We start from the raw sequence: 12976 nt of genomic DNA, 5'->3' as shown, positions 1-12976 counted from the left end.
TCCTCTAGCCTGGATACAAGATGAGATACAGTTGGGTATGGAGGCATACAGATTCTGTATGGTATCCTGTGGCACATTTACCTACAGATGTTGCGGCTGGGCCAGTAAATCCTGCACATATGTAGGTTGCTGAAGCTGACATCCCAGCAGGTCCTATAAATTCTTGATAAATCAGGTGACAGGGCAGGACAAGGAAGTGTTGTAATCTGGAGGAGACCTGTTAAACCCTTGCTGTGTGCTGGCATTATCCTGCTGAAATATGGCAGTTGGAAGCCCTGTATGAGAGGAACACGTGTCCGCAGGATGTCCTGCACATATCGCTCTGCTGTTAGTGTCCCTCGTATTACTGCAAGAGTCACTGTCCTATGCGGTGGCTCCCCAGATCATCACACCAGCAATTGGGACAGTGTGTTGCTCCACAGGAAAGGTAGAATTGAAGAGCTCACCATGAGGCCTCAATACTCAAACTCAACTATCATGGGCTCTCAAACAGAACCGGGTTCATTGGTAAAGACAGACGATACAGTTCCAGTCCGTAGCAGTACAGGTTTCTTATTAATGCAAACAAAGAGATGGTGGCTGGCTGTTAATGGCAGGACATGTAAAGGGCGTTTTGACACCAAATTTCCTTCTGCTAAGCACCTGGAAATTTTCCAGGTGTAGTTTCCAAGACCTCGGAGTATTAGTATTGTAAATGGTTGTAGTGTAATGCAATGTAATGTAATGACATGTTATACACCTTGTTCACCAGAAGATGGGGTATTATTGGCATTTTTTGGCAACAGAAATGGGGTTTACCCTCAAATTCCTCCCCTATTGGTAGAACTTGGCTGGTCCAACTTCATTTCAATGGAGGGGCAGAGTTAGAGCAGTTTAAAAAGAAGAGAATTATTAGGAACACCTGTTCTATTTCTCATTAATGCGTTTATCTAGTCAACCAATCACATGGCAGTTGCTTCAATGCATGTAGGGTTGTGGTCCTGGTCAAGACAATCTCCTGAACTCCAAACTGAATGTCAGAATGGGAAAGAAAGGTGATTTAAGCAATTTTGAGCGTGGCTTGTTGTTGGTGCCAGACGGACCGGTCTGAGTATTTCACAATATACTCAGTTACTGCGATTTTCACGCACAACCCTTTCTAGGGTTTACAAAGAATTGTGTGAAAAGGAAAAAACATCCAGTATGCGGCAGTCCTGTGGGCGAAAATGCCTTGTTGATGCTAGAGGTCAGAGGAGAATGGGCCGACTGATTCAAGCTGATAGAAGAGCAACGTTGACTGAAATAACCACTCGTTACAACCGAGGTATGCAGCAAAGCATTTGTGAAGCCACAACACGCACAACCTTGAGGCGGATGGGCTAAAACATCAGAAGACCCCACCGGGTACCACTCATCTCCACTACAAATAGGAAAAAGAGGCTATAATTTGCACAAGCTCACCAAAATTGGACTGTTGAAGACTGGAAAAATGTTGTCTGGTCTGATGAGTCTCGATTTCTGTTGAGACATTCAAATGGTAGAGTCCGAATTTGGCGTAAACAGAATGAGAACATGTATCCATCATGCCTTGTTACCACTGTGCAGGCTTGTGGTGGTGGTGTAATGGTGTGGGGGATGTTTTCTGGGCACACTTTAGGCCCCTTAGTGCCAATTGGACTACCTCAGCATTGTTTCTGACCATGTCCGTCCCTTCATGACCACCATGTACCTATCCTCTGATGGCTACTTCCAGCAGGATAATGCACCATGTCACAAAGCTCGAATCATTTCAAATTGGTTTCTTGAACATGACAATGAGTTCACTGTACTAAAATGGCCACCAAAGTCACCAGATCTCAACCCATTAGAGCATCTTTGGGATGTGGTGGAACGGGAGCTTCGTGCCCTGGATGTGCATCCCTCAAATCTCCATCAACTGCAAGATGCTATCCTATCAAAATGGGCCAACATTTCTAAAGAATGCTATCAGCACCTTGTTGAATCAATGCCACGTAGAATTAAGGCAGTTCTGAAGGCAAAAGGGGGTCCAACACCGTATTAGTATCGTGTTCCTAATAATTCTTTAGGTGAGTGTATATGGGATGGGGGTTAGCAATGACAACATTCAGAGGCTTCAGAGGTTAAAAATATATCTTGGCTTTATTTGGTCCAGCAACAAAACAGTGACATCGCATAGAGATCAGTTCACAGATAACAGTATTCAGAGCACAGACGTTCCACTGTGGCTACTGTGCCTTCCTAGACTCAGACCATTGACTGGGCTTGTCAACAGTTTTATGCACCAGTAAGGAGTCCAGCAGCATTGCCTGGGGTAATTGGGGGGAAGGGCGGGATGTACTGGAGGGGGAGGGAATGGCAGGTCCCACTGCCAACCTACCTGCCATTCCAAAAAAATCCAGGCCCGGAAAACAAAGGTAATAAAATCCTCTGCAAAGGAAATTTACTGAGGAAACCCAACTTTCCTGGATTTTTCATCTCACCTACATTAAAAAAATGTAGATGAGATGTACACCCCCTCCAGGCGTCTCCAATCTACCTATGTATTCTACGATAGGTAGACAGACAGACAGGGGGAAGACAGACATACAGATAGACAGACAAAATGAGAGACAGACAGATATGGCCACTGTAGATGGTGTTCCAGGGCTTAAGGACTAATGGGCATGATGGTACTAGGGTACGTCCATTTAGTCCATGGACCGGCAGCTGCAGCAGATGTTCTTTTTTCGGGTCCTTTTTTTTATCCATTTACGGAACCGGTTGAGGCGTGATGTTCTCATAGTGATCTTCTCCTTCTCTGTTTTGGATGTTATATTTGTGATTTCCTCCTCTGTTTTAGATGTTACCTTTATGATTTTATCCTCCTCTGTTTTGAATGTGACCTTCATGATCTTTTCCTCCTCTGTTTTAGATGTTCTCTTTATGATTTTCTCCTCCTCTTTTTTGGCAGCTTTAAGTCTTTTAATAATTGGCATTTCTTTCTTGATGTTATCCATGGTTGGTCTGATGTTTTTCTTAATTTTCAAAACAGGTTTTTGAACAACTACAAAATGAGAAGGAAACCATCAGCAGGTAGTAGATATAACAGAATCTATCCTTTTAATATTATGAGCAATGCAGTAATATAGCGATGCAGCTAACCAGCAGACATGAGCTGTCTCATCTCTGAACTCTGGGGTAATAGAAGGACCCCCAATGTGTGTGATGAGCAGATATGAGAGGTAAACCTAAGCTCTGCCTGTTCCCTGCTTATATATGTTATTATATAGAAATTATTACCTGGCTTCTCCACTCGAACCATCGCTAAATCAGTTGCCTGTTTTAGTTCACGCCGGCGCCAGGCCTTGTACTTGTAACTGTGAGACAGAGAAATGTCCTGACATGAGTCGGTACAGATGACAATATTCAGTTCCCATTCAGAATATACCTATGACCCCCCTCCCCCACTACAGGGGGTGAATTATAAAGGTGCAGTATATAACAGGCAGGAAGGATATAGTGCTGTATTCTATATTATATCATAATACAGCACCGGGAAAGGGGGGACAGCTGTTACCTGATTATATCCCTGCCTCATGCGGCCGCTGTATTATAACCTTGCTGCAGTAGTTACTGCGCCCCCTGTAGGTCAGACAGTACAGTGTATAGAGAATAATGTGATGTGTAGAGTAGAAAAAAATTGGAAACTCACCAGCAAAAGATGATAATTGCACCGGCAATCAATAGACATATGCCTAGCGGCAGGACAACGCGGTACATGACTGTTAATAAAGACACAAGATGCTCGTTATCAATTCTTATCATAGAGAACATATTCTACAATACATTGTACAACATCTCTAGATCCTCCTGATGCCAGAAGTGCCCTTCATGAGGAAATCAGCAGGTAGGCACTGGCAGCTTGGCTGGGCATGGAGGAGTAATTGCTGGACTGTGGGCTGGTAACATCTGGATAAGGGGCACATCATTATATGTTCCAGCATCACTTTATAGGACCAATCCCCCAAAGGAGCAGCTTAGTGGCTGTTCTCCTCCACTACAGTCAGGGCTTGGTAGAGGATGATGAGAGTAGAATTAGGAGAGGAAGGAATTGACTACTCACTGTTATTTGCACTGGCGCTGTCCGGACCCAGGGTTGTCCTCCCTGATCCTGGGAAAGTCACTGTCCATGAAAGAATGAAGGAAAATAAAGACATGAAATCAATGATAGCGGCAGCTGAACCCCAAAACGTGGACACCAGGAGACAGAAGATAACAATAAATCAGTATTTAGTAAGTGCCCAGTAGTGGTGGCTACAGAAAAAATGTCACCATTTAAGGCCATTGTATGAGATTAGAAACCTTGCAGCTTTCTTTCTGAAATATCCTCCCTCTTGTCCAGCGGTTGTGTACGGTATTGCAGTTCAGCGCCATCAAAGTAAATGGGGCTCAGCTAAAATGCCGCACACAGCCCACTGTCCTATAACCTGAGCTCCAAGCCACAGAGATACCAGCCAGGTTTGCCTCTAGGACCCATAATCATGTAAGGATAAATGCAATATTCAGCCCCCATTCCGTAAGATAAACCCCCAGTGATAATATCCATTACCTGCAGGTGTTTTTGTGGGCTTTCCTTGAACAGAAAATGTAAAAAATAATAGAAATATAAGAGCAATTCTTCTCGAATCCATCATCTCCAACAACTAACCCTCAAAAGAATACAGTGTTCCCCAACACATAGAAGCCTGGACACAGCATTGTGATGTCACACAGCTTCAGTATTCTAAGGGGGCGGGGCTTCTGGCTGATGTCATCAGAGATCTAGTCTGAATGAAGAACTGTATATAGAGCAGTAATGTTTAAAGGGGAATGCCTCTTTTAGTAAACCTTTAATAAAGTCATAAGGATTTGGGAGTTATTTATCAAACTGGTGTAAAGTAGAACTGGCTTAGTTGTCCATAGCAACCAATCAGATTCCCACCTTTCACTTTGGACTGCTCCTTCAGAAAATGAAAGGAGGAATCTGATTGGTTTCTATGGACAACTGAGCCGATTCTACTTTACACCAGTTTGATAAATGATCCCATTATGTATATCATAGCATCAGACTACACAATTATGATACAGAATTTATACATTCAGAACTCCTAGGTGGCAATGACGACTCTCCTTCCCTATTTTTTTTAAAAGGCTATGGGGGCCATTTATTAAGACCAGCATTTTAGACACCGGTCTTATTAACCCTATAACTGGCGGTGAATCTGCCGAAGTTATGAAGAAGCGCCTGCATTTAACAAGAATGAGTGTCCTTATAAATCTTCAGCCCCAATCATAGGACAGTGTAAAGGGGTCCTTAGTCTGGGCCTGTGCAAACCAACCTTCATGTCCAGGATAGCTACCAGAACCTTACAATACAACACCACATAGGATAAAAGAGTAAGGCCTCATGCACACGGCCGTTGTCTTGCCGTACACGTATTGCACCATCTGGATCCGTCTGCGGAATCCGCACGGATGTTGCCCGTGCATTGGGGACCGAAAATTGCGGCCCTACATGCACAGAACGGCCTTGTACATGAGGCCTAAGAGGGAATAAGCAGAGTCAAAAACTTTTATTCTGTATATTTATAATTAGAAATATGTTATCCTGCCAAAATATTACTAAGCAATATATAGGACATTTCAAATAGTACTTAAATATACATGAAATAAAAATATACTCATTGCTAAAAAAAAAACATAGTGCACCAAAAAGTAGTTGTTGGAATGGAATGAAACTTTGTATGTGTAAAGGTAATGATGATAAATATAAGTGATCACAATATTAGAGGGAAAGGATAACATTATTGTGGAAGAGGAGACTCTAGGACCCTGTTGGGCTTCCTCTAGCCTGGATACAAGATGAGATACAGTTGGGTATGGAGGCATACAGATTCTGTATGGTATCCTGTGGCACATTTACCTACAGATGTTGTGGCTGGGCCAGTAAATCCTGCACATATGTAGGTTGCTGAAGCTGACATCCCAGCAGGTCCTATACATTCTTGATAAATCAGGTGACAGGGCAGGACAAGGAAGTGTTGTAATCTGGAGGAGACCTGTAAAACCCTTGCTGTGTGCTGGCATTATCCTGCTGAAATATGGCAGTTGGAAGCCCTGTATGAGAGGAACACGTGTCCGCAGGATGTTCTGCACACCAGCAATTGGGACAGTGTGTTGCTCCACAGGAAAGGTAGAATTGAAGAGCTCACCATGAGGCCTCCATACTCAAACTCAACTATCATGGGCTCTCAAACAGAACCGGGTTCATTGGTAAAGACAGATGATACAGTTCCAGTCCGTAGCAGTACAGGTTTCTTATTAATGCAAACAAAGCGATGGTGGCTGGCTGTTAATGGCAGGACATGTAAAGGGCGTTTTGACACCAAATTTCCTTCTGCTAAGCACCTGGAAATTTTCCAGGTGTAGTTTCCAAGACCTCGGAGTATTAGTATTGTAAATGGTTGTAGTGTAATGCAATGTAATGTAATGACATGTTATACACCTTGTTCACCAGAAGATGGGGTATTATTGGCATTTTTTGGCAACAGAAATGGGGTTTACCCTCAAATTCCTCCCCTATTGGTAGAACTTGGCTGGTCCAACTTCATTTCAATGGAGGGGCAGAGTTAGAGCAGTTTAAAAAGAAGAGAATTATTAGGAACACCTGTTCTATTTCTCATTAATGCGTTTATCTAGTCAACCAATCACATGGCAGTTGCTTCAATGCATGTAGGGTTGTGGTCCTGGTCAAGACAATCTCCTGAACTCCAAACTGAATGTCAGAATGGGAAAGAAAGGTGATTTAAGCAATTTTGAGCGTGGCTTGTTGTTGGTGCCAGACGGACCGGTCTGAGTATTTCACAATATACTCAGTTACTGCGATTTTCACGCACAACCCTTTCTAGGGTTTACAAAGAATTGTGTGAAAAGGAAAAAACATCCAGTATGCGGCAGTCCTGTGGGCGAAAATGCCTTGTTGATGCTAGAGGTCAGAGGAGAATGGGCCGACTGATTCAAGCTGATAGAAGAGCAACGTTGACTGAAATAACCACTCGTTACAACCGAGGTATGCAGCAAAGCATTTGTGAAGCCACAACACGCACAACCTTGAGGCGGATGGGCTAAAACATCAGAAGACCCCACCGGGTACCACTCATCTCCACTACAAATAGGAAAAAGAGGCTATAATTTGCACAAGCTCACCAAAATTGGACTGTTGAAGACTGGAAAAATGTTGTCTGGTCTGATGAGTCTCGATTTCTGTTGAGACATTCAAATGGTAGAGTCCGAATTCGGCGTAAACAGAATGAGAACATGTATCCATCATGCCTTGTTACCACTGTGCAGGCTTGTGGTGGTGGTGTAATGGTGTGGGGGATGTTTTCTGGGCACACTTTAGGCCCCTTAGTGCCAATTGGGCTACCTCAGCATTGTTTCTGACCATGTCCGTCCCTTCATGACCACCATGTACCTATCCTCTGATGGCTACTTCCAGCAGGATAATGCACCATGTCACAAAGCTCGAATCATTTCAAATTGGTTTCTTGAACATGACAATGAGTTCACTGTACTAAAATGGCCACCATAGTCACCAGATCTCAACCCATTAGAGCATCTTTGGGATGTGGTGGAACGGGAGCTTCGTGCCCTGGATGTGCATCCCTCAAATCTCCATCAACTGCAAGATGCTATCCTATCAAAATGGGCCAACATTTCTAAAGAATGCTATCAGCACCTTGTTGAATCAATGCCACGTAGAATTAAGGCAGTTCTGAAGGCAAAAGGGGGTCCAACACCGTATTAGTATCGTGTTCCTAATAATTCTTTAGGTGAGTGTATATGGGATGGGGGTTAGCAATGACAACATTCAGAGGCTTCAGAGGTTAAAAATATATCTTGGCTTTATTTGGTCCAGCAACAAAACAGTGACATCGCATAGAGATCAGTTCACAGATAACAGTATTCAGAGCACAGACGTTCCACTGTGGCTACTGTGCCTTCCTAGACTCAGACCTTGACTGGGCTTGTCAACAGTTTTATGCACCAGTAAGGAGTCCAGCAGCATTGCCTGGGGTAATTGGGGGGAAGGGCGGGATGTACTGGAGGGGGAGGGAATGGCAGGTCCCACTGCCAACCTACCTGCCATTCCAAAAAAATCCAGGCCCGGAAAACAAAGGTAATAAAATCCTCAGCAAAGAAAATTTACTGAGGAAACCCAACTTTCCTGGATTTTTCATCTCACCTACATTAAAAAAATGTAGATGAGATGTACACCCCCTCCAGGCGTCTCCAATCTACCTATGTATTCTACGATAGGTAGACAGACAGACAGGGGGAAGACAGACATACAGATAGACAGACAAAATGAGAGACAGACAGATATGGCCACTGTAGATGGTGTTCCAGGGCTTAAGGACTAATGGGCATGATGGTACTAGGGTACCTCCATTTAGTCCATGGACCGGCAGCTGCAGCAGATGTTCTTTTTTCGGGTCCTTTTTTTTTATCCATTTACGGAACCGGTTGAGGCGTGATGTTCTCATAGTGATCTTCTCCTTCTCTGTTTTGGATGTTATATTTGTGATTTCCTCCTCTGTTTTAGATGTTACCTTTATGATTTTATCCTCCTCTGTTTTGAATGTGACCTTCATGATCTTTTCCTCCTCTGTTTTAGATGTTCTCTTTATGATTTTCTCCTCCTCTTTTTTGGCAGCTTTAAGTCTTTTAATAATTGGCATTTCTTTCTTGATGTTATCCATGGTTGGTCTGATGTTTTTCTTAATTTTCAAAACAGGTTTTTGAACAACTACAAAATGAGAAGGAAACCATCAGCAGGTAGTAGATATAACAGAATCTATCCTTTTAATATTATGAGCAATGCAGTAATATAGCGATGCAGCTAACCAGCAGACATGAGCTGTCTCATCTCTGAACTCTGGGGTAATAGAAGGACTCCCAATGTGTGTGATGAGCAGATATGAGAGGTAAACCTAAGCTCTGCCTGTTCCCTGCTTATATATGTTATTATATAGAAATTATTACCTGGCTTCTCCACTCGAACCATCGCTAAATCAGTTGCCTGTTTTAGTTCACGCCGGCGCCAGGCCTTGTACTTGTAACTGTGAGACAGAGAAATGTCCTGACATGAGTCGGTACAGATGACAATATTCAGTTCCCATTCAGAATATACCTATGACCCCCCTCCCCCACTACAGGGGGTGAATTATAAAGGTGCAGTATATAACAGGCAGGAAGGATATAGTGCTGTATTCTATATTATATCATAATACAGCACCGGGAAAGGGGGGACAGCTGTTACCTGATTATATCCCTGCCTCATGCGGCCGCTGTATTATAACCTTGCTGCAGTAGTTACTGCGCCCCCTGTAGGTCAGACAGTACAGTGTATAGAGAATAATGTGATGTGTAGAGTAGAAAAAAATTGGAAACTCACCAGCAAAAGATGATAATTGCACCGGCAATCAATAGACATATGCCTAGCGGCAGGACAACGCGGTACATGACTGTTAATAAAGACACAAGATGCTCGTTATCAATTCTTATCATAGAGAACATATTCTACAATACATTGTACAACATCTCTAGATCCTCCTGATGCCAGAAGTGCCCTTCATGAGGAAATCAGCAGGTAGGCACTGGCAGCTTGGCTGGGCATGGAGGAGTAATTGCTGGACTGTGGGCTGGTAACATCTGGATAAGGGGCACATCATTATATGTTCCAGCATCACTTTATAGGACCAATCCCCCAAAGGAGCAGCTTAGTGGCTGTTCTCCTCCACTACAGTCAGGGCTTGGTAGAGGATGATGAGAGTAGAATTAGGAGAGGAAGGAATTGACTACTCACTGTTATTTGCACCGGCGCTGTCCGGACCGAGGGTTGTCCTCCCTGATCCTGGGAAAGTCACTGTCCATGAAAGAATGAAGGAAAATAAAGACATGAAATCAATGATAGCGGCAGCTGAACCCCAAAACGTGGACACCAGGAGACAGAAGATAACAATAAATCAGTATTTAGTAAGTGCCCAGTAGTGGTGGCTACAGAAAAAATGTCACCATTTAAGGCCATTGTATGAGATTAGAAACCTTGCAGCTTTCTTTCTGAAATATCCTCCCTCTTGTCCAGCGGTTGTGTACGGTATTGCAGTTCAGCGCCATCAAAGTAAATGGGGCTCAGCTAAAATGCCGCACACAGCCCACTGTCCTATAACCTGAGCTCCAAGCCACAGAGATACCAGCCAGGTTTGCCTCTAGGACCCATAATCATGTAAGGATAAATGCAATATTCAGCCCCCATTCCGTAAGATAAACCCCCAGTGATAATATCCATTACCTGCAGGTGTTTTTGTGGGCTTTCCTTGAACAGAAAATGTAAAAAATAATAGAAATATAAGAGCAATTCTTCTCGAATCCATCATCTCCAACAACTAACCCTCAAAAGAATACAGTGTTCCCCAACACATAGAAGCCTGGACACAGCATTGTGATGTCACACAGCTTCAGTATTCTAAGGGGGCGGGGCTTCTGGCTGATGTCATCAGAGATCTAGTCTGAATGAAGAACTGTATATAGAGCAGTAATGTTTAAAGGGGAATGCCTCTTTTAGTAAACCTTTAATAAAGTCATAAGGATTTGGGAGTTATTTATCAAACTGGTGTAAAGTAGAACTGGCTTAGTTGTCCATAGCAACCAATCAGATTCCCACCTTTCACTTTGGACTGCTCCTTCGGAAAATGAAAGGAGGAATCTGATTGGTTTCTATGGACAACTGAGCCGATTCTACTTTACACCAGTTTGATAAATGATCCCATTATGTATATCATAGCATCAGACTACACAATTATGATACAGAATTTATACATTCAGAACTCCTAGGTGGCAATGACGACTCTCCTTCCCTATTTTTTTTAAAAGGACTATGGGGGTCATTTATTAAGACCAGCATTTTAGACACCGGTCTTATTAACCCTATAACTGGCGGTGAATCTGCCGAAGTTATGAAGAAGTGCCTGCATTTAACAAGAATGAGTGTCCTTATAAATCTTCAGCCCCAATCATAGGACAGTGTAAAGGGGTCCTTAGTCTGGGCCTGTGCAAACCAACCTTCATGTCCAGGATAGCTACCAGAACCTTACAATACCACACCACATAGGATAAAAGAGTAAGGCCTCATGCACACGGCCGTTGTCTTGCCGTACACGTATTGCACCATCTGGATCCGTCTGCGGAATCCGCAAGGATGTTGCCCGTGCATTGGGAACCGAAAATTGCGGCCCTACATGCACAGAACGGCCTTGTACATGAGGCCTAAGAGGGAATAAGCAGAGTCAAAAACTTTTATTCTGTATATTTATAATTAGAAATATGTTATCCTGCCAAAATATTACTAAGCAATATATAGGACTTTTCAAATAGTACTTAAATATACATGAAATAAAAATATACTCATTGCAAAAAAAAAAACATAGTGCACCAAAAAGTAGTTGTTGGAATGGAATGAAACTTTGTATGTGTAAAGGTAATGATGATAAATATAAGTGATCACAATATTAGAGGGAAAGGATAACATTATTGTGAAAGAGAAGACTCTAGGACCCTGTTGGGCTTCCTCTAGCCTGGATACAAGATGAGATACAGTTGGGTATGGAGGCATACAGATTCTGTATGGTATCCTGTGGCACATTTACCTACAGATGTTGTGGCTGGGCCAGTAAATCCTGCACATATGTAGGTTGCTGAAGCTGACATCCCAGCAGGTCCTATACATTCTTGATAAATCAGGTGACAGGGCAGGACAAGGAAGTGTTGTAATCTGGAGGAGACCTGTAAAACCCTTGCTGTGTGCTGGCATTATCCTGCTGAAATATGGCAGTTGGAAGCCCTGTATGAGAGGAACACGTGTCCGCAGGATGTTCTGCACACCAGCAATTGGGACAGTGTGTTGCTCCACAGGAAAGGTAGAATTGAAGAGCTCACCATGAGGCCTCCATACTCAAACTCAACTATCATGGGCTCTCAAACAGAACCGGGTTCATTGGTAAAGACAGATGATACAGTTCCAGTCCGTAGCAGTACAGGTTTCTTATTAATGCAAACAAAGCGATGGTGGCTGGCTGTTAATGGCAGGACATGTAAAGGGCGTTTTGACACCAAATTTCCTTCTGCTAAGCACCTGGAAATTTTCCAGGTGTAGTTTCCAAGACCTCGGAGTATTAGTATTGTAAATGGTTGTAGTGTAATGCAATGTAATGTAATGACATGTTATACACCTTGTTCACCAGAAGATGGGGTATTATTGGCATTTTTTGGCAACAGAAATGGGGTTTACCCTCAAATTCCTCCCCTATTGGTAGAACTTGGCTGGTCCAACTTCATTTCAATGGAGGGGCAGAGTTAGAGCAGTTTAAAAAGAAGAGAATTATTAGGAACACCTGTTCTATTTCTCATTAATGCGTTTATCTAGTCAACCAATCACATGGCAGTTGCTTCAATGCATGTAGGGTTGTGGTCCTGGTCAAGACAATCTCCTGAACTCCAAACTGAATGTCAGAATGGGAAAGAAAGGTGATTCAAGCAATTTTGAGCGTGGCTTGTTGTTCGTGCCAGACGGACCGGTCTGAGTATTTCACAATATACTCAGTTACTGCGATTTTCACGCACAACCCTTTCTAGGGTTTACAAAGAATTGTGTGAAAAGGAAAAAACATCCAGTATGCGGCAGTCCTGTGGGCGAAAATGCCTTGTTGATGCTAGAGGTCAGATGAGAATGGGCCGACTGATTCAAGCTGATAGAAGAGCAACGTTGACTGAAATAACCACTCGTTACAACCGAGGTATGCAGCAAAGCATTTGTGAAGCCACAACACGCACAACCTTGAGGCGGATGGGCTAAAACATCAGAAGACCCCACCGGGTACCACTCATCTCCACTACAAAT

The 12976-nt window shown here is 43.2% G+C and overlaps 1 protein-coding gene across 1 annotated transcript; it reads right to left on the bottom strand.

Moving 5' to 3' along the window:
* Positions 1 to 8022: 8022 nt before the first annotated feature.
* LOC122936204 lies at positions 8023 to 10151 on the bottom strand. Its single transcript, XM_044292296.1, has 4 exons — positions 9887 to 10151; positions 9476 to 9545; positions 9064 to 9140; positions 8023 to 8827 (listed from the first exon to the last, which is right to left on the bottom strand). Exons 1-4 carry the CDS (start codon positions 9978 to 9980, stop codon positions 8316 to 8318), a joined length of 753 nt encoding a protein of 250 aa, XP_044148231.1. The 5' UTR covers positions 9981 to 10151; the 3' UTR covers positions 8023 to 8315.
* Between the last annotated feature and the right edge of the window lie 2825 nt (positions 10152 to 12976).

Source organism: Bufo gargarizans, chromosome 4 (genome assembly GCF_014858855.1).
Source record: "Bufo gargarizans isolate SCDJY-AF-19 chromosome 4, ASM1485885v1, whole genome shotgun sequence".
Classification (NCBI taxonomy): domain Eukaryota; kingdom Metazoa; phylum Chordata; class Amphibia; order Anura; family Bufonidae; genus Bufo; species Bufo gargarizans.
This window is presented reverse-complemented; position numbering and strand designations above follow the sequence as displayed.

Excerpts from the sequence above, each read along its gene's own strand:
- LOC122936204 (XM_044292296.1), bottom strand. The coding sequence starts at position 9,980 with ATGTCTTTATTTTCCTTCATTCTTTCATGGACAGTGACTTTCCCAGGA. Across the intron at positions 9,141-9,475 it reads GCAATTATCATCTTTTGCTG|TTACAAGTACAAGGCCTGGC; the intron begins GTGAGTTTCCAA and ends TCTGTCTCACAG. Across the intron at positions 8,828-9,063 it reads GGTTCGAGTGGAGAAGCCAG|TTGTTCAAAAACCTGTTTTG; the intron begins GTAATAATTTCT and ends CTCATTTTGTAG.